At 33.9% G+C, this 26,571-nt stretch overlaps 1 protein-coding gene across 1 annotated transcript in view; it reads left to right on the top strand.

The window, feature by feature from the left end:
- CEP290 (centrosomal protein 290) overlaps positions 1 to 26,571 on the top strand; it is a 54,675-nt gene that overhangs the window by 14,358 nt on the left and 13,746 nt on the right. The window contains exons 19-41 of the mRNA XM_009284348.1: positions 662 to 804; positions 1,388 to 1,552; positions 2,543 to 2,692; positions 3,719 to 3,834; positions 6,059 to 6,161; positions 8,983 to 9,213; positions 9,773 to 9,946; positions 11,492 to 11,603; positions 12,439 to 12,644; positions 14,627 to 14,778; positions 15,756 to 15,867; positions 16,628 to 17,083; positions 18,193 to 18,357; positions 18,612 to 18,719; positions 18,807 to 18,941; positions 19,606 to 19,872; positions 21,180 to 21,287; positions 21,886 to 22,085; positions 22,757 to 22,970; positions 23,171 to 23,308; positions 23,403 to 23,624; positions 24,203 to 24,319; positions 25,756 to 25,901. Coding sequence (XP_009282623.1) covers positions 662 to 804; positions 1,388 to 1,552; positions 2,543 to 2,692; positions 3,719 to 3,834; positions 6,059 to 6,161; positions 8,983 to 9,213; positions 9,773 to 9,946; positions 11,492 to 11,603; positions 12,439 to 12,644; positions 14,627 to 14,778; positions 15,756 to 15,867; positions 16,628 to 17,083; positions 18,193 to 18,357; positions 18,612 to 18,719; positions 18,807 to 18,941; positions 19,606 to 19,872; positions 21,180 to 21,287; positions 21,886 to 22,085; positions 22,757 to 22,970; positions 23,171 to 23,308; positions 23,403 to 23,624; positions 24,203 to 24,319; positions 25,756 to 25,901 — 3,940 coding nt within the window. The remainder of the gene's footprint in view (positions 1 to 661; positions 805 to 1,387; positions 1,553 to 2,542; positions 2,693 to 3,718; positions 3,835 to 6,058; positions 6,162 to 8,982; positions 9,214 to 9,772; positions 9,947 to 11,491; positions 11,604 to 12,438; positions 12,645 to 14,626; positions 14,779 to 15,755; positions 15,868 to 16,627; positions 17,084 to 18,192; positions 18,358 to 18,611; positions 18,720 to 18,806; positions 18,942 to 19,605; positions 19,873 to 21,179; positions 21,288 to 21,885; positions 22,086 to 22,756; positions 22,971 to 23,170; positions 23,309 to 23,402; positions 23,625 to 24,202; positions 24,320 to 25,755; positions 25,902 to 26,571) is intronic.

The following is a 26,571-nucleotide window of genomic DNA, read 5'->3' as shown; positions in this document are numbered from 1 at the left end:
AATTCTTTTTGACTTTTCAAAATAGACTTGGTGAAACTGCTCGAACTGCTCCAAATTTTGCAGTTCACTCCTGGGTCTTCAGGACAGTTAGCCATATTGTTAAGATGCAGAGAATGTCCTGACAGGTTTGTTGTTTTTTTTAAAGTTTCCAGGCTTCTTGCTCTATGCTGGAAACTCTGGAATTCCACTGAGACACTAATGGTGGCAGGAAAACTGTATGTCTTGAGAGTCCTTATTGCAAATAATTTACGTGTTCTTTTTTTCCCAGTCTGCAGCAGGAATTCAGGCAATTCCTATATACTTCATTGTTATACCCAAACATTGCCAAGATAGCCATGTTTCTGGATTTGTGAAAGCCAGTCAGACAGGCTACTAAAGAAGTGAAAAAAGTGGCAGGAAACATTGTAGACTGGAAGGTTCAATAAAGTCAAATGTGTTCCCATAAAGCATTTCATTATTGTTTTGTTGGTATTTCTCCAGCAAAACACACTCTCTGGATGTTCCTAGCAGCTCTACTTTTAACTTCCTAATTGGTTATGTCTATATATAATATGAAAATTCTTTTTATATATCAAATCAACAAGTATTATGATGAAATGTTCTAGGAAACCTTAACTCATTTTTTCAGTGCTTTTAGACACATTTACAATTTTTATTACAGTTAAAGAATTATCAAAAGAAAATAAACAACTTGAACAAGGAATGAAAGAAATATTGCAAGCTGTCAGGGAAATGCAGAAGGATCCTAACGTGAAGGGAGGAGAAACAGCCTTAATAATCCCTAGTCTGGATCGTTTAGTTAATGTAAGCTTGCTTTCTAAAGTATTATTTAGCTGTATAGGATTTACAGGCTTTTTTTTTTCCTCCTCAATTATTGGGTTATTGTAAATTAAATAGTAGCTTCCCTATACATATACTTCCTTAGTTACAAGTAGGAGTACATAGTGTGATACCTCTTTAAAAATGCAAATTAAAAATATACAGCAACAAGAGATTACCAATAAAAATTTAAAAACAAAAAAAAATCTTCAGCTGGATAGTATAAAACTGTCTATGGCAAGTTTATTGTCGCAGTCATAAAGCATAGGAAAAAGTTTGTTTGCATGTCTTATCTCTATGGGACCTGCAGGAAATATTTAAGAAAAATTCTTTATTCAAACATCTTACCAAAAAAATCAGTGTTTTTACAGGAAAATTTAACCATTTAAATCACAGTCTATGGCAAATATACCATCAGGAAACTGATAAGTAGATTTTAAAATGTTAAAATTTCATGCTTTTTGCTAATTTCATGTAGTCTAAACTTAAGGGCTCCAGTTTATTATGAAAAAACAATGCTTTTCTGCACTTTTTCTCTGTTTTGTTAATTAAATGTTTACTGCATTAGGCAATGGAGTCAAGGAATTCAGAGGGAATCTTGAATGCTAGTGTGCACTTGAAAGCTCAGGTTGACCAGCTTACAGGACGAAATGAAGAATTAAGACAGGAACTGAAACAGAGTCAGGCGGAGGCAACAAATTTCTCTAATCAGCTGGCAAATGCAAATGAAAAGGTATATAGTTTATTTTATGCAATTTATTTTGTACTTGAAAAGTGGCTGCTCTGATAATTTAGAACAAAACCACACAATCTATAAGATGCTGAATTTAGCTTATGTGAACAGTGTAATTATACAAATCTTAATTAAATTTACTTATTGGATCTACCAGTTTGTCCCTTTTAAGTTCAAATCTTACTCTTCTTAATGTTACTTTATCCTTGGAATATCCTATCATGTTAAACACCAAGCATGCCTATCTTTTGGGGAGAGCTGTGCCCAAAAAAGCTCACAGATTTCTTTCTTCAAAAAGCCAGTAGGCTTGCATTTGCTATTTATAAATAGGTAACAGAGATTAAGTGTTCTAAAATGATGACTCGTTCTCTAAAATCCTGTATCTTTTTTTTAAGTTGTACAGTTGATTCTGTGGAATGCTTCTTCCAGGGCAGGAATGAGGAATGGAGTATTATCTTACAAGAAGCCAAATTTAAATTTGCCTTTTAGAACCGCTTTGGTGATGCAAAAAGATTTGCCAGTAACTAATATTTTAGAATAGTGTTTTATGTACTGTTAGAGTAGAGAACCAGAGAGCTTTTAAGAAGTTAAATGAAAAGGCAAAGATTTGTTTAGAATAAGCCATCAAATAACCACTGCAATAGTTCTATCCAAAACTTTATCTTTTTAAAAGGAATAGAAATGCACTGTGTTTTAAACAATTTGGAGTAAAACTGTGGTGAATCCTTAGATATGTGAAGTTGCCCTGATTGCTGGAGTAATTTGATAAATTTGGCTTAAGATATTATGCATTTAATGATTTACAGAATCACAGCATTTTTAAAAGGTTACTTTAAAGAGTATTTGAATGCTTTAGAATATAAGTGGAAGTGAACGGGGTTGTTAATTACAACTGATGTAGCACAGGAAAACAACATATTTTCCATCAGTGATTTTTTTTTAATTGAATAGCAAGAGCTACTTCTTTATGTTTTTGTTTCTTTTCTTTAGATTGCACAACTGAAAAATGAAATTTGCTTATTACATCAGTCAGAAGGTGCCAATATTGTCTTCCGAACAGTGAATCTTCCAGAAGGAATGGTTCCTTCAAGTGTTAATATGATTAATTCTCTGAATGAATATTTAATACGTCTTATACAGGTAACTCATTTACTGCTTGATATCAAGAATATTTGTAACATATAGCTAATTCCCCCAAAACCCAGTACCATGCCATGTGTGGACATGGGAGAACTCTCCAAAATTATTTTGAAGTTCTGACATCCAGAAAATTCTTTGGGCTATTCTATTTTTTTAAAGCTGTAAGTATTTTGCTATGTTGTAAATCTGGAAGGTTTAATTAAATTTTTGACAACAATTCAGATTTTTTTTGTTTTAAATCTGAATTTTGATCTTTTGATCTAAATATTTGCCCTCTCTTCCTTCTACTTCTGCAGCTGTACTCTTTCTATGAGAAATTCTCTCTTACTGCTGTCTGGATTCCACACCTGAGTCTGCATGTGCAAATCCTACTCTGAACAGTTTTTCTCTATGCAGCAAAGGTCTCTATTTATTTACCATATGAATTTTCATTCCATTATTTGTCAAAAATATGTCAACATTTGTAAAAAGAGGCATAAATACATTGAAACCGAAGCCAGTGATTCCCATGGGAAGCATAGCAGACAAGCATATAGTAAAGAAGAATTGACTCTTTGAGAATTGGAGTAAAAAGAACTTACCTTTTTATTATTATTGAATTATTTTGTTCTGTCTTTGATCACTTTACTTTTGTTGATTAGAGAATATTTTTCAACTGTATATGATTATAAAGTAGAAGAGTATTTGGGAACATGAGAAGAAAACATCCCTTTCCAGTTAGACATTCGATTAGTATTCTTTGTGGACTAGCAACATGTCATGGTGTTTTGAACTTCGAGGGCTGTAATCCACAGCGCAATTATGCACTATTTCACACCTATTAATATGAATGCCAAAGTTTAATGGACTTTTTTTCATCTGTCGCTTCTAAAGAAAATACACATTTCATATCTGCAGTTCACACAGTTCATGACAGAAGCATCTATCATGAAAAACACAAGGGAGAACTGGCATTTTGATTAATATTTTCATGTTTAAAACCTATATTAATCACTTCAATATTTTTATTTGGAAAATAATCATTAGGAACTGGAAAATAAAGAACAGTTACTTAAACAATTAGAAGATGCAGTAGAGGACTACAAGCGAAAATTTGCAGTAATTCGTCATCAACAAGGCTTGCTGTATAAAGAATATCAAAGGTATCGTTCTCTTTTCTGAATTACGAAAGTTCAACTATCTAAATGTTTAATAATTTTGAGTACAAGATTTGCTGCTGTGTTGAAGTAGTTCTTTGGTTAATGTCATAAATGCTGCTGCTCTTGGATATGGACTACATACATTTTCTTTAGTCCTGTAGAGATTCAGAAAACTCATACAAAAACATTTCCTGCTGGACTCTCTTTGTATTGCATACTTTATAATGAGGATTGCATTGTGCTTTCTGCATCTGATATCTTGTATTTTATTAGAACCTGGTATTATGGACTCTTCAGTCTCATTTTCTTTTGCTTTCAAGTATGGGTCCTAACAGTTTTTCTGAGGGGAAAAAAAAGAAAACTGTTATCCAAATACAGTCAGAGATCTCTGTTTCAAAATTTCAGATCGTCAGGACTTTGTAGTTGGTTTTCTTTCAGAGTCTTAGTTCTTTTATATGCTTCATTGAATCTAATTTCTATAAAATTCTTCTTATGATTAAAAAAAAGGATTTTCATCTGTTGGGAGCATAGGGATGAATATGGTGATTTGGGTTCTTCAATTAACAGACTGTTAGTTTTGTCCTCTCTGTCTTTGGTTCGGAATGAACAAGTCACTGGACAGCTTTTGGAATAGGGGTGTTTTATCTTTTAGGACCTTCTGTTTGTTCTTTGAGTGAGTTAAGACTTCCCAGCTAACATTATCTCTGTTTGAGGCATTAAAGCTACAGCTTTTTGAAAATATTAAAGGCTATAATATACTGCCTCATTTACTACTAGATTAGATATCTCCAATGACAGGGATAAGATTCAAAGCTCCTTCTCCAAACCTGTTACAGATTGAAGTTAGGGGAGGAGATTCTTTGACTTGGCATCCGATAGACTCACTTTCAGAGCATTTTCCTTCCTTTTCCTCCATTTTCTTCCATTATGGAAGAAACTAAGAGATCTTCTTTGAAGAGAAAATACTACTTCTGAAATACCCTTGATTATTTGTTTAAACTAGCCTGAACTATCCTATACAGTCTATAGGAATTTCCTTATTAGAGATGTATAAACAGTTCATAGTTTTTTTTGTTTCCAAATAAATAAATAAAAGTGGATAGAGGAGAGTAGTTTGGGCCAAAGCGAAGCTGAATCTTTTTATGTTTTTGTTTGGTTTTCACAGAAATAGACTAGGCTGGGAAATTATGTCCTTTATGCATTTGAAATAAAATGAATGTAATAGAAGGAAAGATTTCCAAAACTATTGAAAAAAATGAGTTAATTTTACAGCCATTACCTGCCCTTTTGTTTAGAAGTCTGACCTCCAATGCAGAATTTGGATGTGGGAAACCTAAGTTTAATTCTGTCCACTTCCTGAGGGAAATTTGAACCGACGTCTTTTAAAGAAAAAGCCAACTACTATGCTGTGGGGAAATTCTCAGAGGATGAGCGAGTAATCTTTTCCTTATGATACTGTACCGTTCTGTATGATTAATTAAAAATACTTCAAAATCAACTTAGGTATTCTGTCTCTCAGGAACTGCAGAAGCCTTGTTCCCCTTGCAAGTTGTCTCTCTTAGCTAATGAATGTGCAAGTGCTTCATGCAAAGGAAAGAGTCATTGATTATTTGCCAAACCATTGTATCTAGCTGTAAATCTTATCAGCCAAATTATTGGGCACAATTGTGAAAACCTGCTGAAATCTGCTGGGCCTAGTCTGCTTCAAAAAGAAAAGGCCCATTTCCAGGCTCACAGCATGGTAAGTGCCAGTAGTATGATTTTTGTCTCCCTTCCTGTAAAAAGGAGAGCTGGAGTTTCCAGAGAGGTACTTAAAGTGGAAATGTTTTTATTAGCAAAGTTTTAAACTTCACCTATTTTTACGAAGACGTGCAAGAAAGTAATTAATTTGAAATACAAGTGTGTAATTTAAAGCAGATTGAATCCCAAGTGTGTATATTTTGGGGGAGTAAGGCATCTCTGTCTCTGCACTACAGTACACATGTGAAGAAGAGATAAGACACTTCAACTTAAGAATTGTTTTCATCATTAAACCAGCTGCAGCCTAAACAGAGGGGATAGTTTTTCAGTAATCCATCTACAATTTATAATATCTTTTTCAAATTACCTTATTGCTAAAAATAAGTATCTTGTTTTGCAATATTTCAGGGTTGCTGTTTTAGTTACAGTTTTAAAAATCATCAAGTCTTTCATCATTCTAAATGAAAATATTTAATTACTGTTTTAGTCAAAAGGAAACCTGGCGGAAAGAATCAGAAGATATGAAAGAGGAAAAGAAAAAGCTAGAAGAGCAAAAAGAACAGGATGCTACAAAAATAAAGGCATATTCTGTAAGTAATTTTGTTGCTTTCATTTTTCAAAAGGTTTTAATACATAGAACAGAGGTTTTAGTACAATACTGTAATTTGTTAGATGGGGAAAATGTTGCAGGGGAAAACTGATCAAATCAAATCAGAAGGGAAGTGGTTTATTGATTTATTAGTGGAATGTAAATAACTAGCAATCAGTGAACTATACATTCAGAATCAGTATCAACAATACAAAAGGTAAATCACAATATTAAGGCACATACAAATTGTTACTATAGACCTAAAAATCTCTAAGCAACATTCAGGAATTAATCCCAAATATTTCTCATCCCACACATCACACAGTTATGTTAACTCCCTGGCCCCTTCAGGTTGCCAGCACACACCCCCTTTCCTGAGAGTGCAAGTTCACTGCGTACACACCTCTTGTGTGTACTCCAGGGTACTGTGCACATGTGGGGGTGCTCTGGTGCTATGTGTACCCGTGCGCCTCCCTGCAGTCTGCTAATCCATGCACTGGTGAGAAGTCACCCCAGGAGGTCACATACACACACCCAAGGTGTGGGTCCCTACTTGTCGCACTTGGTACCGCCAGTCCATTAGCTGGAGTGCCGAGGCTCACAGTGTCCAGCAGGAAGAAAGTGCTCACATCTGCACAGAGGAGGCAGGGACAGTGGAGAAACTTCTGAAGCTGAACTAGGTTATGAGTGCTGTATTATAACTCTCTCTGCCCCCGCTGTTAGAAGTTTTCATGCTTCTTTTATGCTAATTTTCAAGCTGACTACTTCTTTATTTCAAGTCTCTAATTTTATGGTTACTGTTCAATCTAGTTAATGGTCATCTTCCTCTTTAACTTTATCAGTTTTGAGCAAATTCCCTCTCAGACAGTCTCAGGTATTCTGTTCACACACACTATGTACACTCACATTGCTCTCTTAACAGCAGTTATCATCCAGGCTGTTTGATTGGGAGGAGGAGCAGTGCAGGCACCCCCATGGAAAACGCATTAGTTTATACTAAGAATTAAGGTTATTATTTGAATTACATCTTATTTATATATACCTGTTAATGTGTATGTGTCAGTATTTCACAAAAACAGGAAATAGAATTCATCTTTCTATTTTGATTTACTTCCACCAAGACTGAATTCAATATTCTATTAAGAAAAGTGAAAAATAACTTTTTTAAGAAGGTTATATTTAAAAGTTCCTGGAATTTATGCAGGTGCCTAATCACAGACATAGTGCAATTTTAGATGTCTTCGGGTGTCTTTGGGCAGATACCAAAAGCTGCCAAATACGACAGAAGACATGGGACACACGTCCTTTTAGAGAAGCAGACACAGAGCAAGGATATCACAAGGTGTTGAAAATGGCTATGGATGCCTAAGTTTAGACAGCTGAGTTCTAACCCTTTTCTTCTGCTGAGGGGTGACTGTAGTGGTATGTGGTCCTGCTGATAATCATGTTCATAAGTGTACTTGATTTGCAGAATAATGGTATCCTGAGGCAAGTAAGTCTAAATGTATTTCCAGAAAAGTGAAATTGAAATTGTTTTGCAAATGTTTCTACTGTATGTTTAAAAAAATGAGGGGGGGAAGCACATGCCATCTTACTTAACTTGTTCAGTATCTTATTCTGCATTTCCAGAGTCACAGGAGTAGACTGTAGCAGGATTAAGATATTTCTGGGATTTGTTTTTTTAAATGTCTTTAAAATATATAACAGTTCTATCAAGGTATTGCTGAGATCTTTTAAGAAATTACTGTTTACCGATAGCTTTTGTTTCAGAAACACATCCTATCCAGAGATAAGAAATACGTACTATTATTTAATATTATTTTTGTTAGTATGTAATTTTTATTAGAATTAGGTGCACATCTTCAGATTAAACATTTCTCTGATTAATTCACACTGTAAATGATCAATGAAAATGTGTTGCTTGCTTCTGCAGATTAAACATTTCTCTGAAATTAATTCACTGTAAATGATCAATGAAAATGTGTTGCTTGCTCTTAAAATCTTAAGAAAAACAGGCTTCTTGATCAGAAAAGCCAAATCTTTGCCAGTTGTCAGAGAACTGGATTTTTTTAATGGCTTCAAGGCTCCCAGGACTCAGGAGTTTTCTCTAGCTACCTGCTCCTTAGGCTCATAGGAATCTGGGATTTTACAGCTCCAATTTCTACTCCCTGTCTCCTTGGCAAGCTGATGTGTATGACAGCAAAGCTAAAGCTCACATACCTTCTGCAACCTGAGTTGCTGTAGTTCCCCCTCCCCCCATCCGCCCACCCCACCTTGGATTTATACATGCATGCAAACACATATGTGCACACATACACACAAACACGTGCATGTTTCCATAGGAGGGGTCCTGTGGTTACTTTACAAATACTGGTTTGGTCCTCAAAGTAGGACATTACTAGTATTTGTTAGGAAGCACAAGAATTCTATTTGGTTTAGAAAATTGTTCCAATACGTTTGTTTTGATTCTAGTAAAAGGGGGGAAGACTGATGACAATGTATGCAGAGAATTATTTTTGTTCTAGATTTTGAAAATGTCAGCATTAACTAAAATTCCAATTAGTCAGTCAGATGTATTTAGCTTATATTCCTCAGAAACTAATGATTTTTAAGATTTTTTTTTTCTTTTCTTATAATAGAATATTGTATGCTTGTGCATGTGTTGAGTGTGAGTGTATGTTTTCCTAGCAAAAAGAAATTATTTCAGACAGATTAACGGAATTTTTACACCTAGATTAAAAAATGTACAAGAAAGCTTGTCTATGTAGTTGAGTTTTACCATATTTCTGTACAAAGCTCTTGTTAAAAAAATTATTTTGCAGAATTTACTCAGCGCACTTCAGCTGGATCCTGATGAAACAAAGAAAGTACTTGCAGAAAATAACAGAAAAATAACTGTTTTACAAGTTAATGAAAGGTCACTAACAAGGCAGTATACCACTTTACTTGAAACAGAACGACATCTTAGGGAAGAAAATGAGAAACTAAAGGGTGAAATAACACATATGGAGACTGCAGTTATGGGGAAGATTGGAAACTTGCAACGATTCAAGGTATAGTTTATAGTAGTAATAGTACACATTTTTATTTTTCCAATTTGGCAATAAATACACTTATTTTAAATGGAGGCAGTACTAGTTTCTTGAATGCATTACGCAAATGTTTGTTAAATGCTGTTATAAATTTTGTCAAAACATTCTTTGTATTTAAATAAGCATCATAATACGAAATCTGTCAGTTTTCCCCTTCTGAAGTTGCTTCAACAAGTTCTTTTTATTGAAAGTGTCGTATGAAACCAAATCTTACTTTTTAGCCTTGCAGGTTACTAGGGCCTGTATTAACTCATCTTTATAAAATATGTTTTTGACAGTGCCTTATGATTGAAAGGCAACTATTGATAAAATTACCCAGAGAGTTGGAATACCAGGGAAATTTTGTCAATGTTTATTGCAAGCAATTTATAAAGATGGACAGTAATTTAGTATAATAAACCAGTATCAGGTGCTAAAGCATTATTTTAAGTGGTATTCTTTTTTTCATGGAATAATTTTATTTTTTCTATTTAAAGATCTAGCAGACCTTAGTAACCCATTGTGTTGATTATTTTCATAGGAAATGGCTAGCTTTAAGATTGCAGCTCTGCAAAAAGTGTTGGACAGTAGTGTGCCATTGTCTGAGCTAGAACTGGCTAATAAGCTGTATAATGCATTAACTGCTAAATACAGAGATATGTTACAAAAAGATAACTTGCTCGTCCAGCGGACTACAAACATGGAACACATGGAGGTAATGTTTGCGTTATGTTTGAACCCTAAGGGAAAAAACTCTCTTTATACATTTGTTCTATATTGGTTTTTGTTCTCACTTAATAGAAAGATAGAACAGAAGTCCCAGCCCTAGACCTGCTGGTTATAACAGTTCCAGAGTGGATATGAGATATTGGAGCGAGACTTACTGTTGCTATCGAATTTTAATTTGCTTACCTGGTATTTTTCAGCGGATTAAAACATAAAAGCATTTTGTTTAATTGTTTTGGTGGTTTTGGTTGTTTGGCTTTTTTCTTTGTTTGTTTGCTTTTTAAGTTAAGCTCTGGGTATTTTCCCTCACAAAGTTTTTTTAGTTCTTTGATTACCAAAACAAGGCTGGCAGAAGGAATGTTTGCGATCATCTTCAGTTTTGCAGGTCATAAGGAAAGTAGAATAAGTGTAAACACTTTCAAAGCTTTCTCTCAAAGTAAGTGCTCTTACTAATTCCTGACCTACAAGAATGAAATGTTCAGTTCCAAAAGGCAGTAAACCTTTGAAATTTTACTTTCATAAAAAAAATAAATAACCAAAGATTGTTCACAATGTCTTTGCAAAATGTCATAGGGACTGCAAATATGTAACTATTCCTTTGAACTTTTATTCTCAAGTAGAAGGGAGCTTCTTTTCAAGAACAGTGAAGCTGGCTTCAAAGATACGTTACTACCTCCCACTTTCATTCATGTCAGAAATAATAGTCCAAGAAACTAGTAGTTTAACCAGTAGTTAAAACTCATGTCATGTTCTTGTCTGTTGGGTTTCTGTGGTTGACAAGGGTTAAATACATGTGGTGGGTAAGCTTACTGAACTATTAAATTTGTCTGCTTGGGAACAGGTAGGTACATTTGTGTTAGCTAAAGAATGAATTATTCCTTCTCTATTTTATGAAATTTTGTGTGTATGAAAACTTGCATTGCCTATTTCAGCAATTTCACAGAGCTAGAGAATCATTTATCAATAGCAAACTAAGAATGTGTTTAGCAAATTAGAAATTGAAAATTAATATGAAGTATTCAATTTGTTTTACTGGTTAATGTGGAAATTTGTGTTTCTATTTGGAGGAGTGAAGGAACATTTACAAAACTAATGTTTGGCATCATATTAGATGCCTAAAAGAGCTGAAAGAAGCAAATGATCTGTCTCAAACATGTATTTTATGTGCAAGATGAAATATCCTGTGCGGGATGAAATATCCTCCAGAAGTATTTCTTTCTTTCCCATTGTTTAGTGTGGGATGTTTAGTATGACAAACATAGATTTCTTCATCTAATTCTAGACACTCTAGGAATCACAGTCACTGATGATAAATATTCACGGTAATACTAGTTGACAGTAAGATACAACATAGACAGCAAAGACTAGCATTTTTACAGTCAAGAGGAAACATGCTCTTCTGTTGCCTTGTATGTAGATTATGGGTTGTGCATAGGTAAAATCTGTTCATTTAAAAGATTTTATAGATACTAAACATCAAGTCTGCTACAGTTAAATAGTTTGCTTTTATGTTGCAACTTTTTTTGTCATACAGCGTGAGAATGAATCCTTGAAAGCACAGATAAATTTATTGAATAAGGAACTGGAGATCACGAAAGAGAAACTTCACACTGTAGAACAGGCTTGGGAACAGATGACTAAACTGGGCAAGTATGAAAGTTATATTGCAACATTAAAAATCAAGTGGTATGTCCTGTGTAAAAGTAATATTTTAAAACATTTTAAAATTGATGTATCTTAAAACAACAAAAAAAGTCAAAACTATTTTGTATCTTTCATTAACGGTCTTAATATTTTTTGGTGAGTTTTTCTTTTGGTTTGTTTCATTTTACTTATCTATTTGACCAAAACCAAGTTTGGTATCTTCCTCTGGAAACTGTTCCACGTTGACTTTTCTTGGGTTACTGGGTCAAGGGTTTAAAAGCTGGAACTTGTAAAGCAATATCACATGATTTTTTTTTTTTTTTAATAAGGTGCAATATGTTTGAACTTGATTGTCAGTCAAAGTACTTCATAGGTTGTCAGGAAAATGATTTATTTGTCCTGGTTTCATGCTCTGTAACTAAGTATTTTTTCTTGATAGCTGGGGCTTCTTTGTGTACAGTTTACATTCCCATTATTCAAGAAGAACTCATCCACATCTGTTTCTTTTACAGATTTTAAATTAAATTTCCTGAAGATATACCAGCTGAATTAAGGATAAAGTGAAAGGCTACACTGAAAATGGTTATCAGTCTCAGTACTCATGGTTGCAGATATACCCATTTATAATTGATAATAATATTTTATTCAAATTATATACCTTGCAAACATGTAATAAGGCAAGATAACCATGCCTGCAGTTTAAAAAATAATACAGATGGTTTGATAAAGTTTATCTGACAGAGATAAAGCAAAACTCATGTTCTGTTTCATAGTGCAAATAATTTTCATAGTTGAATCAGCTTGTGTATTCCCTAATTTAAATATTTTTTAATGTAGGGGATGACAATGCCATGGACAAGGATACAAAAGCAATAACCAACAGTGAGATTTTGTCCATTTCTAAGAAAATCACAATGTTGGAAATGAAGGAACTAAATGAAAGACAGAGAGCAGAACATTCGCAACGAATGTATGAACATTTAAGGAACACTGTAAAGCAAATAGAAGAACGTAATTTTGAATTGGAAACAAAATTCACTGAGGTAAATCTGTTGAAGTTTAACAACATAATCTGACACATCTTAAAAGCATATTTTTGTGCTTTTCAAAAAGGATTAATCTATTTTGTATCACAACTGGCAAATAAGCTTATGGTGCAAAATATAGCTGCCTTTAAGAGCTGCAATTTTGCATGCACAGGACATTTGTAAAAAATATAACTTAATTAATTTCCTGTAGTTTATTTCAAACATTAGTTAATCTCTGTAAAACACATGATGAGCATCTTGACAGATAGTTTGCTAGTTTTTCAGCAGACTGCTAGAAAAAAGTCTGTTCTTGACCTGTTATTTCTTGTGTCTAATTCATATGATCCCTTTTCTGTTCATTTTCCCTTAATTACTAACGATTCAAAAAATGTTAGACCTTTGCATCCCTTTTGCAAATGATAGTGTCATGATTCTGTTACAGGCTGGCTATGTCCTCTGTCATGTGACAAACATTATAATACAGGAATAGAAGAGAAGTCATGTGCCATTGAAGCTGATGATCCTTAGTATTCCTGTCATATCAGTCTTAATCTTGTGAGATTTCTTTGTCCCCACAATTCATATTTGAAGTTTGTTCATAAATTCCATTATTTAATAGTAGGAGACTTTATTATAATTTCCAGTCTAAATTTATTTATAGGCACTTGTACACATTTGTTCTTGTGCCAGTATTGGCCTATAATTTAAACACAAGGGAAGAAAAAGAATAGTTATGTTGACAGGAACATTGTGTTCATTTCCCCCTCCTTGTGCTTTGCTAGACTTTAGCCCAGCTATTTTAGATTGCTGTTATCTGGACTCCCCATTTCTCTGTTGTTTTAGTAGTGTTTGTTACACTGTTTTGATTTGAATTAATTTGGGACATGGAGTAACTGAAAGTATATAAAGCTTTTCAGCAGCAGTATTGTTAAAGCCTCATCTGATGGCATGACTTCATTTATTTCATTAAGAAATACCTCAGGTTATGCACCCTAGGATCACATTTCCCTTTTTCTCTTTTGCATATATTATTATCTGTCTTGCAATACGTTTAGGTATGCTGGTCTTCCTTCATTTTGAGTTAATGAACTCTTAATGACACAATTTTTTCTTATTAGCTCCCCTGTGCATCCCTTTTTTCCTTATTTCTGTAGCTCCAGGACATATATTTTCTGTTTCATATACTCCTGTTGTCAGTGCCTCCTAATCTAGCCTGCTAGACATCGCCTTCTAAACTCATAAATCTACTTCAACATGACTCTTAGTTTTCCAGATAGTACCGATAATAAGATATACCACACTTTTTTTTGTTTGTTTAGGAAATCAGTTATTTTATTAAGGAGTGGTATCAGATTAATCTGCCACAACTGTATTTACTAAATTAATTCCTGAGGCTTCTCTATGTTGCCTAATGCTTTTCCAATGTCTATCTTTTGTTAATGCTCTTTGGTTTGAATTGAAACATTGGTTACTTGGTATTTAATAATCAACTTGAAAATTCAGGCTGCTTGAAAGAATATCACTTAATTATGAAAGTTCTTTGTAGAAAGAACAAAAGAACTACACTATCGTGAGTCTTGGCGCTTATAACCTGTATTTGTGTTACCAATCCCGATACTAGACAGTATATAAATGAGACTGTTCATTTCCTAAAGAGTTTACAGTCTTATTCTTTTTTTTTCTTCTTTTCTTATTATAGTTTAAGAGCAAGTTATTGCGGTAATGGTTTTAAGAAAATTCACTAATAAAAATTGTGTTTAATTTAGAATCCTGTTCTGTGCCGATCTGTGTATCAGTTCTATGTGTATCAAAGCTGCAAACAAAAAGATGTTTAAGCAGAGAGGAAAGGAAATTGTTTTTTGCACGCAGCTGAACAGTGTTTTGTAGTGACTAAAAAAGAAAAGATACATTTGGCACTGCGTTTCCTTTGCAGGGTTGGGAGCAGTTGTGTGCTTAGGATACCATTTTATTTGTTTCTGGTTTTGGTTTTTTTTAAGCTCACCAAAATCAACCTTGAGGCACAGAAAGTGGAACAGGAATTAAGGGATGAACTGTCAAAGAGTGTAAGTAAGGCAGTAAGTGATGCAGACAGACAAAAAATCATGGACCTAGAGAAGCGTGAGATGGAGCTCAAGATCGAAGTATCAAAGTAAGTGCTGAAGTAACAAATTTCAAATGCAGTATGTTCCAAAGCATGCAAAAATTTAGGCTATATAGGCTTATGTAATACACTACTTATGTATTACTAACAGATAATTTTTCAATGCCTCATTTTTTTGGCATTTATATATGCCAGATTTGGAATTGAAAATGAAGCATTTAATTCATGACTATTAAGAAAGTAATTTGCTTCATTTTGATTTGAACAAGGAATTAAGTGCCGGCCTGGGTAGGCATGGATAAGTGTGCGTAAGATACGTATTACTAGTATTTTTGAACTAATTAATTAAGGTTTATTTTGTTTCTGTGCCACAACCTCCCTTAAATGTATGAAAATCTCATAAAAGACATTGGAAAGCAATTCTTACTTTCAAAGAGTCATAGATATCTCAAAGATTAAACTGCAGTGGGGCTTTTTTTTGCCATTTACTTAAAAGAGATTAAATTTGTATGCATAAATTGAAAAACTGACCTTTTTAGGTATGTTGATATGGACATTTGTCTTTGAGTAAATAATGTAATCCTATTACATTCCTAAAACAGCAAAGTCTGTGGGGATGTTGCAGCGATTTTTGACACTGAAAATGAGTGAGTAGACTTGGGGAAGCAGAGAAAGGAATTGAGAATGAAACTTTTTGAGCATTTATGTCCTGAAGTGGGAGAAAAATAGGGGACAGACATGCTTCGTTCAGGTAAAAACCATGGCATTGAGTAGGTTACTGCTAGCAAACTTCTGTATAACTTACAGGAAAATGTCCTGTGAAAAAGCTGAGAGGCAATACAGAAGAATTTTCATAACAAGGACTTTGAGTAGTAGAGAAGAGTATGCTGAAAAGAACAAAGTCTTCAAATGTTTTGATATGAGGAAACATACTAAGCATCTTTTCTTAGCATCTTCTATGTAGAAAAACTTAATAGGTTATTCAGTGATTTCAAGTGACACAATACTCTTGTTTTCCCTGCAAGGTTAAGAGAACTGTCTGATGTAGCAAAAATGCAAGTTGAAGCTCTGGAGGCACGCCAGCAATACAGAGATAAAGAAGTGGAATCTCTTAGAATGCAAATTTTAGACTATCAGGTAAAATTCAACCTTTATTAACACTGCAGTTTGGATTTTTTCCCATAGTGAGAAGAAATGAAGTAATTTTACAGTGAATTAGGAAACTGCAAAAGCATTTCAGAAGGACCTCAGCAAGCTGGTCCTCGTAGTCGCCATACCCTTTCAAGAGTTCTATATTACATTAATTATTACCTTCTCCATTTTTTCCATTTCTAGCTGTACAGCTATTACAGATCCTGAGCTATTTTCCATGTTATTTAGGTAATATTTATTCCTATATGATTAATAGCTCATGGTCAATATTTAAATATAATATCAGGAAAGTTTGATCGTTTTTTACAAGACAAGCAATGACTTGTAAATCTTGAAGATTTGCAGTAGACTTATTATATTGCTTTATAATTCGCTGAAACAATTTCTTGGGATTTGTTTTCATGTTCTAGAATGGTTTGAATCCCTAAATACAACAGTTTTGTCAGCTTTTATGTTACCGTATTATCTAAGTTTAGGTATACATTTCTTCCTCATTTCCTGTTTTGGAAAGATACAGTTTTTAAGATCGGTATCTGAAAAGGTGTACTTCTAAAATGTGGCTGTAGGAACAATAGTGGAAAAATAAAAAGCTGGTTTTAGAGGCTAATTCTTGCTCTTACCTATGGAATAAAATACATGCAATATATAAAATATAAAAAAATAATAGCTTGTTTGTATTTACATATACACTGCATTAACATACTCAAAATGAAAAATAAATTTGTTCTATATATTTTGTTCTTAGGCACAGTCAGATGAAAAAGCAGTTATTGCAAAACTGCATCAACATATCATAGCCCTTCAAGGTAGTGAATCTGTTGCTGTAGGCAAATTGGAGACGCTTAAATTGAAACTACAGAAGATGGAGATCCATAATCTACGTTTGGAACAGAAGCTTGATGAGAGAGAGCAAGCCTTATATTTTGCCCGACTGGAAGGAAGAAATAGAGCCAAACATCTACAACAGACAGTTCAGTCTTTGCGGCGACAGTTTAGTGGTGCTCTGCCTTTAGCACAGCAAGAAAAATTCTCTAAAACAATGATTCAGCTACAGAATGACAAACTGAAGATCCTGGAAGAAGTTCAGCATGCCCAGCAGGACCGTCGGAATGCAGAAAACAGAGCATTAGAGATGGACTTAAAAATGAAAAGTTTAGAAGAATTAATAAGTGCATTGAAGGATACAAGAGGAGCTCAAAAGGTTTGCTATTTTACAACTTTGAATAACTTTTGTTCATCTGATCTGCATTTAAATTACATTTCAGTTCAGCTTGTTCCCTAAACATCTGTTTTAACGTAGAACTTAATGACTTCAAAACACACTTTGTTAGAATATAACAGCTATCATTTTTTGTTTTCCTGTTTTAAAAAAAGTAATACATCGTTAGTTATTTGCCCTGTAAAAGCACAGTCAGATTTACTAATTTATTTTGTGCCCAATTAAGTGGCATAGGAAGTAGAGGCTAACTATAACTTCAGTTATATTAAATGGAATTAAATTATGAATTGAATTGAATTATGAATGAAGTTAAATTAAACACAGAGTAGCATTCTGAAGTTCTGTTCCATGAGCTAGCATTGAAATCTTCACTACAAATCCATGTCTTTTCAAATAAATCCAGGGGCAATATTTTAGACAGCATGGTCAGAAATGTTGTTATACTCATGTAATTCTACTTAATCATATTTTGCTATTGTAAACAACGTTGCCTTGAAATTTGAATAAGGCTTTCTCGCTTCTCTTCCAGATCACTGTGTATTATATAATATGGTTATATCTGTCATGAGTAAAGATGTCTGCATTTTGCTTAATGGTTGTAGCGCTCTTGGCGTGTTTCAGTTTTAAGCCAGTTTTCAAATATTTTTCTAGAGCATTTTGACATAAATATGTCTGGTATTCTTAGTTTCTGTGCATTTTTGAATACCTACAGTTTTTAATGGTTTTGAAAATCTTTTGCTGTTTTAGAAAAGTCAACCAAACTTCTTGCATGCTTTTTTTGTTCAGTCTGGACAGATGCATAGGGTATAGCTTAGTTAGGTCATCTGAAAATTATTTGCAATGCACTTCTGTCAGTGTAGGGGAAACCTGTGGCCTCTCCAATTGTCTGCTGCACTTTCAGTCATTCCTCTTGCAGTTTCATACTCTTGCCATGCCTCCTCGCGCAAGAGAAGTGAAGAGGCTTAAAAAGGCAGAACCTCTTTCTTCCTGTTGGTTGGATAAGCGCCATACTGCCTCAAAGTCAAAGAGTGTAGCTGCATCTAGTTGGCCTGTGGACTTGGTAAATATAATAGTGTATCATTCATTATTAGGTAATTGAATGGCATATGAAGATGGAGGAACTCCATCTGCAGGAACTTAAACTCAATCGAGAGCTAGTCAAGCAAAAGGAAGAGGTGAAGTATTTGCGTAATATAATTTCTGAATATGAACGTACAATCAATAATCTGGAAGAAGAAATTGTACAGCAGAACAAGGTACGTATTTCTGCATGCTATTAGAAAACCAGTCTATGCCTATTCCTTATTTCACTAAGTGATTTTACAAAGGAAGATTCTTTGTAGTAAGTTTTTAACATAGAGGTTTTTAACATATCTTGGTTCCATAATTCTTTTTAATAGCACATTTGAGTGTTTTACATTTTGTTATCTCTCTTTTTTCTGCTTAAGTTGGTTATAAAATTCCCATTGCCTTCAATGAATAAAATACCTTTATCAAACATTTGTTACAGTTTCATGAAGAAAGGCAAATGGCTTGGGACCAGAGGGAAGTAGAACTGCAGCGCCAATTAGACCTGTATGATCATCAACAAAATGAAATACTCAGTACAGCTCTAAAGGTACAGGCACTGAATTAACTAAAAATAGACTCATAAGCACATTTCCCGGAGCTGTCAGATTACATGAATATGAATCTTTCTGTGCAGTTAGAAGAGGCTACAGGATCAGTTCCAGACCCTAGTTTGCCACTCCCACAACAACTTGAGTTGGCTTTGAGAAAGATTCGGGAGCATATTCGAACAATCCTGGAAACTAGGGCAACCTGCAAATCACTGGAGGAGGTAATTAAATGTATAAATTATCATATAAAGGGACAAAGTTTGTATTTCTATGCCCTTTAATTTTTTTTTATATAATAAATACCCTTTTCTAGATGTCACTTAAATGTGTCCAATTCCTTAGAAGTATTTAACACAGAGAAAATGTAAATAATATAATCACACTATGACTAAAATGAAATATTTTTTCCATTGGAACAAATTAACGGAGAAAATTTTTGAATATTTTAGAACGTTCATTTAGTAGGGTAAGATGCTCTTGCTGTACAAACTTCAGTTGACTATAGCTAGTTAATTTAGCAAGTGTTACATTAAATTTAACAAGTAGCATAGCAAAATCCTTTTATCTTGGGTTGCTAAATTAAAATTCTGTTACAGAAGATACTTTGTGAGTCTTAAGAAATTTGAAAAACACCAGCTTCTTAATTTGGTAGCACAAAATGAGTTGCATAAGTGTCTTGTGCCAAGCAAATAATACATAAAGACACGGTAAATATATTCTGGGACTTTTTTAATCTAATAGTAATCCCATACAGCCAGAACTGAGTGCAAAACATTTTGTGTTTCTAAGTCCATTAAGACAAATCTTTCTGGCACATTTTCTAAAAAGTAAGATCTTTCTGAAGTGTTTGAATTCTGGAAATGCAACAATTGCCTTTCGTTGTAGAAATTAAAAGAAAAGGAAACTGCTCTGTGGAAAGCTGAACAAAATGTTTTATCAAGAGACAAAGTTATAAATGAACTAAGACTTCGATTACCTGCAACATCAGAAAGAGAGAAAATAATGGCTGAATTAGGCAAACAAGAAGATCATCCAGAGTACCATCATGCCATGAAAATTGCTCATCAAGCCATTGCAAATATGCAAGCAAGATTAAATCAAAAGGAGGAAGTGTTAAGAAAATACCAACGTTTGCTTGCTAAAGCAAGAGAGGTAGTTAAACTTCTTGCACAAAATTTCTTCCATTTTTAAGTTGTTTTAGTTGATTCTTTGTTTATCTAATTGCCAGTAAAATCTTTAAAACTTTCTGACCTCAGAGGTAACAGAACAGAGACAATTAGTAATTTTTTATGTAGAAAGTTCATGTAGAATTTTTTAACTTCTTACAATAGGAGGCTTGCTTAGTCAAGAGGTTATGTATATGATGTCTGTCTAGGAATTAAATTAGTGTGACAGGAAGAAAATTAAAATTCTGCTGTGAGAAGTGGTCTCAGTATATTGTATATTTATATGGGATTTTCCAGTACTTGCAACAAAGGTATCTGGACTGCATCTTCTAGTGAATTTGGAAGGTACAGGAAAGGCATGCATTTATGGCAAATACGCCTCTTAAAGCATATTTTAAATTAAAGCATATTTTAAAGCATAAACAGTGAATCTAAGCATACTTTATATTCTTTATTCTTTATACCCTTAAAGCATATTTTAAAGCATAAACCTTGTGTCTAAGAGGTACTTCAAGACTAAACATGCATCAGTTTTAGTGTGTTTGGATCAGGAGCACATTTCCAAAGCAGACTTCCTATTATCTTCACTTAGTGTGCTTTGGTTAACATGTGTAGCTATTTCTTCTGGGAGAAATCAAGTTTTTTGGTTTGGAACTAAACCAGAAGATGCAGTCTAAAAATGAGCCTACTGTGCTCTGTCTGCTAGCAGATATTCAATCCACAGGATCACACTATAGTCCAAAGTAAATAGACCTGAAAAGTACATAGTATGGATATCACTATCCATATTGATAGTCATAGTTGGTGAGGACCAACACCAACTGTTTTGCTCTCCAGCTCCTGTCCTGTTGCACCATACTACTTGCTACATAACTTAAAACTGCAATAGTAGATTTTTTTCCAGTAGTGTTAAAAAGGGGGAAAAAAAATCATTGGTTATAACAAGAAGAAAAGAATTTTAAAAACTGACAGAGGAAAATTTGGGGAGCAATGCTGAGCAATGAGTGAGCAATCAACATGAAGTTACTGTAGTTTCATGACTTTCTGGAATAGTATGCATCAGTAGAGTTATATTTTTATTTTGAACTAACAGGAACAAGAGGAAATAGCAAAGAAGCATGAGGAAGACCTTAGAGTTCTACACCAGAAGTTACATTTGCATACTGACAATTCCCTTAATAAGGGGAGCAATGCTGAGCAATGAGTGAGCAATCAACATGAAGTTACTGTAGTTTCATGACTTTCTGGAATAGTATGCATCAGTAGAGTTATATTTTTATTTTGAACTAACAGGAACAAGAGGAAATAGCAAAGAAGCATGAGGAAGACCTTAGAGTTCTACACCAGAAGTTACATTTGCATACTGACAATTCCCTTAATAAATTCAAACAGACTGCTTTGGTGAGTTATGTGTATTTGTGGGATAAGTGAAGTTGTTCCCAAATTTTTAAAATTGTTGCTCAAAAGAACAGCTTTGCAGTCAAAAGTAAGTAATAAATGATGACAGGAAAAATAAATGGGTCGTCGATACAGAATTATTGTATTGTTCTTGAGAGAATTTGAGTCGTAAAAAGTCGAAAAAGTCGTAGAAGTCGAGTGTAAAAAACCAAAGTTACCACCTCAGTATATATGAGCATTTTTCATATCATCCTAATTTATGGAGACTTCTGGGAGACAGGTATATTTTGTTTTCTGTTCTTTTCATTCAATCTGTGGTTATGTTGAACTAATCCATTTCAATACAAATTTTCTCTTGACACTTTATGATAAGGTGAAGCCTGTATTTAACTGGTTATTCTGTGGATCATTTGATGCACAAAGCTCTTTTCAAACCAGTGTGACTGCTTTCTCTGTGGACTAAGAATCACATCTCAGTAAATAAACATGTAAGATATTAATGCTTGGTTATATTCAGGACTGAGTTTAAAATGCATCACTAATGCTTACCTTTGATTTAAAGCTTAAAATGTTTATCACATGCATTTGTTCTGTTTTACAGGAGTTAGTGAAAAAGACTTCTTTATCACTTTCCAACAGCAAACATTTTCTCCGCTTAGCTGAAATGGAGCAAACTGTAGCAGAACAGGATAGTTCTCTTGCTTCACTTGTTGGAAAATTAAAGAAAACATCATCTGATTTGGAGAAACAAAAACAGATTACTTTAATGAAAATCAAACAGTTTGAGACTATCAGAGCCCAGTAAGTTTTTAGACTGTTAACAGTCACAAATACGTTGGATCAAGTCAATTATGTATTGCTGCTACAGGACTGGTCTATCAAATTGAACATGTTTTTGCTGAATTTAAGATTTGGCTGAAAAAACTAACTCAAGAGATTTACTATGGTTGGTAATTGTAAATTATTTTTAATCTGTAGCCCTTCATCAGGGTTAATATTGAAGAACTGTGGCTTGGAAAGATGCCTTTCAGTTGTTAGCTTTGGGCCATTCAGTGAAAAAGAAAGTATTCAAGGAGTCTTGGTATGAGAGTTGTCTTTAAGTTACTGTGATACTTGCTGGTTTGTGTTTTGGGTTTTTTTTTCCCCTGATACATCCATTCAGGCTTGCTGCCTAACAAGTTTAAACTCACGAAAATTTAACCCCTGTTTAAAAGGATGATGCTTTCTTTACCTGTTAGGGCCAGGAATTAGAATGAACAATGCTCTAATCTCATTTTGCTGATCTTCTTGAGTATTTTTCTTATTAAATGGAGGCCTTCTTTGTTGAGTCAGTCTTTTTTTGCTATTTCCAAATCTATGTGTCATTTGCTTTAACAATAATAAAAAAGATAACATCATGCCCTTTGTTATTTATTTGGAGTTTGCTAACTTAATTATTGCAGTGTACCCTATTAATGCTTATTTTTTATTAGGCTTCAGGAAAAGCACACAGTTGATGTGGAACAACTAAAAGATGAAGCAAATGAATTGAGGAACGTGTTATCTCAGATGGAGAAGCAATTAGCAAATGTAAAAGCTGAACTAGAGGTCCAAAAAGAAGCAAATAATAGAGCACCCACAGCAACACTGAAAAACCTGGTGGAACAGCTGAAGAGCCAGTTAGCCATAAAAGAGAAGCAGCAGAAAGTTAGTCAACAAAAATTAATCCCTATGTCACATAGATGTTTAATGTTGCTTAATGCTTGAAGAATTCTATGTATAGTACAGCAGGAGGTAGAATATAATTGCATAACATAACATAGTAAAATATAATTGCCTTTTCTTGTTTTGTAGTGTTCATATTAGCAGCTTCTTCACTTAAAAGAACTTGAATTTATTATTTTCAGGCTTTGAGTAAAGCACTTCTGGAACTCCGAGCAGAAATGACTGCTAATGCTGAACAGCAGATTATTTCTGCTGCATCACAAAAAGAGGCATATATGAATGTCCAGGAGATTGTTGACAGACAAACAAAGGGGCTTATGGTGAGTACTGGGTAATATCATTGTATTGCATTGTTGTATTGCTGATAATCCTGATTTTGGGGGTTTGCTGCTTTGTTTGTTTGTTTTCTTCTAGACACAGATAGAGGAATTAAATAATCAGATTACAAAACTTACAGATAACCTTAAAATAAGTAAAACCAGGGAAAGTTCTTTGTCTGATGAAAGGGATGAGTTGAACCAAGAACTTCAGAGGAAACAAAAAGCATTTGCTAAAATGTTGAGAGAAAAAAATGGAGTGGAAAAAGAAAATGAAGAACTGAAGAAACGGATTAGGAGGCTAAGCAGTAGCATTCAGGTAGAAGTGATTTTTAAAAATATATTCGATCTTGGTCAAGTTTCTGCATAGATGTGCTGGTTTAGGGGAGGAAGTTTAAGTACTTTTGGCAGGCATTGAGACTTATACTTGATTTAAAGATTTATGTTTGCTTATCAGCTGGGTTACATGTGAGCTATTGGCTTTTGCTGTTGGAAGCATGCCTGAAATGAAAGGAAGAGACTGAAAAATACTTGCTCCTTGAAATATGTTTGAAAGAGTCTGAGGAGTTGAATTACCACTTTCAAAGCTTTTTTGAAAAATGGAATTTTGTGATCTTCCTGGCTGTCCTTATTTCCCCTTTCAGAAGAAAAGTAAAGGATTTACAGTAGAATTGTCAAATTATTTTTTTTAATTCAGCTACTTGCTGCTGATTATTCAGTTTAGAATGCAAAGTTACACTCCAATACTTTAATAATTTAAAGATAATTTTAAAAAGATCATTAAGGTTGTAAACTAATACTACCAATTGGAATTAAAGTCCTTATTTTTTGAGTGGAGAAAAATACTTAGGTAGTGGTCATTAAACTTTAAGTTTGTAAAAGTTCGTAATTTTTCAGAGCAAAGCTGATGAGCAAAATCTGATAGATGCACTTCAGAAAAAAATCAAAAAGTTGGAAAGTGAACTTGAGAAGAAGTGTGAAGAAACAGAAAAAAAAGGTGTAAGAGAAGACAAGGTATGTGATATTTAGATCATGGCTTTGAAAGACAGCATCAGCCTAGGTCTATGCAGTTCAACTCTCCCTATTGCCTCTAAAAAAAACCAACCAACCAACCAAACTTGATCAGAAGAAAAGCAGTTTCATGACTCTAACTTCTTCATGTTTCCCATGGTCTTTGTTACTGCTCTTGTTGCTTAGTACTGGTATACTAATGTTTTACTGCCCTTTTTGTAGAATTAAAGATCCATTACAAATCTTAGAAAACTAAGATTTTATAGGTAGCAGTGAAATTGATTACATAAGTGCTGTCAAATGTGCATTTGCGAAATCAATGCAATGATAAAAACATGAAGTACTTAGGAGCAAAGGTGTGAATCCTAAAAGGGATGATGTCTGTATAAGTGATTATTCTTCACAATAGTGAGTGATCTCCACATACAAGAGGTTCTGAGTGATTGGAGATGTGTTCATTTTACCAGTTGTTTTGTTTGGTTTTTTGCTTGTTATTTTACTACTTCAGTAAGTGATTAGTGGCTTGTCATAGTAATCATAAAGTATACTGGAATATTATAGCATGCTTGTATAATGACATTCAGACTATTTATGATATTAAATATTATTCTAGGACTGCACTTAGGCTTCCAATTAATTTGAGACTTTTTAAATACCTGTTGCTTAGTGTCTAGAGATATTTTTCTCAAACTCGGCATGTTTTTTCCTTTTTCCAAGATTTTGCTTTCTGTCTGTCCCTTAGTAGCAGTAACTGTTTAGAATGAAGACAGAAAAGAAAGTACAGGGGCTAACTGGAGAAGGGAAAAGTCCAATTAAAAAAACCAAAGATTGTTTACAGGAATATTGACTGTGATTTTTCAGTAGCCATTTGTGATGACATAGGCACAGGTTTTAACTGATGTATAATTTATAGTTACTGAATTATAACTTTAAGTAGAGATTCCATTTCTCATAGGAAAAAATAAACTAAAATGACCAATTGTACAGCTGTGCAGCAGGGGGATATAAACTCCTGGTGAGCTGCAGAAGACAGATCTGCTATAAACTGGCATAAAAAAACACTTCTTTTTCTTTAACCTGTCTTCTTTACTAACGTGTAATTCAAAGTAAAAGGATACATTGCACTAGCACCTCTAAATTTCATAAAATGTGTCACTCCTTTTTTGTAAAATGAATATTAAAAGCTAAGGAAGAATTTGGTAGTAGCATTAAACTGCATCAGCTTTATACACCAGTCACTACAGCATACTTAAGGTATCCAGCTGGGCCTGCTATTTACCTTATGGTAAATAAGGTAAATAATACATGCCTGCTATGGCTTCATGTTTTAAATTGATAAATGAAGAATATATCATTCTTGTTTTTCTAACTTGTTTGCTTATTTTGCTTTAAGAAAAAAATTGAAAAAGAAATACATAATTTGTTTATGTGCTTCACAGGCCTCCAAAGAGGAAATAATTAGATGGGAAGAAGGTAAAAAATGGCATATCAGAATGGAAGGATTGCAGAACAAACTAAGGGAAAAGGAAAAAGGAGTAGATGCTTTAGCCAAACAGTTGAATACACTGAAGGAAATTTATACCAAGTGAGTTGGTTTAATAGATTCAGCTGCAAAATGATGACCTAAGGGAAATCCAAATGTGTTTGCCATGTAATAATTGTTTTGTTTATAAGATTGATGTCTAGAATTTGACATTGCTATTGAGATTAAAAGGATTAGTTAATTTTCAAGCAGCAGGCTACTACTCTAGTATCCTTTCCCATGTAGAAGCCAACAACCTTTCTTACAAGAAACTGTCTCTGAATAAAACTAATTTAAGTCCTCTATTATGCTTCTTGTATATAGCATTCTGTTATTCCCATGAAACAAATAACAGCTTTAGGAAGACAGGCTGTTTCTCACACTGCGTTATTTAATCAGATTGCTGGGATTGGATACTGTGCTACTGTTATATGTAGTGCTACTGCAGTGCTCACGGTTCTAGAATAATGAGATGGAAGCCTTTTAAAAAAAAACACATGCGCAAACCCTCTGCAAATGTTACATTTATTTCAGTACAGTAACGGTGGGGTTTTACTGATAAAAGATGCAGAAGAGAAAGGAAACTCTGATGGTGATTGTAGCTGTTGTTAGATTGTGCTTTGAAACTGCTTCAAAATGGCATTTATTCTTTGCAAGACTTGCATGAATTTCACATAAAACACAGGCAAGACCAGCAAGTGGTTTATGACATGCATGATACTGACTTAATGTT

The sequence above is a fragment of the Aptenodytes forsteri genome, unplaced genomic scaffold, assembly GCF_000699145.1.
Source record: "Aptenodytes forsteri isolate BGI_AS27 unplaced genomic scaffold, ASM69914v1 Scaffold53, whole genome shotgun sequence".
Taxonomy (NCBI): domain Eukaryota; kingdom Metazoa; phylum Chordata; class Aves; order Sphenisciformes; family Spheniscidae; genus Aptenodytes; species Aptenodytes forsteri.
Note: the sequence above shows the minus strand (reverse complement) of the source record. Positions and strands in the feature narration are given on the sequence as shown.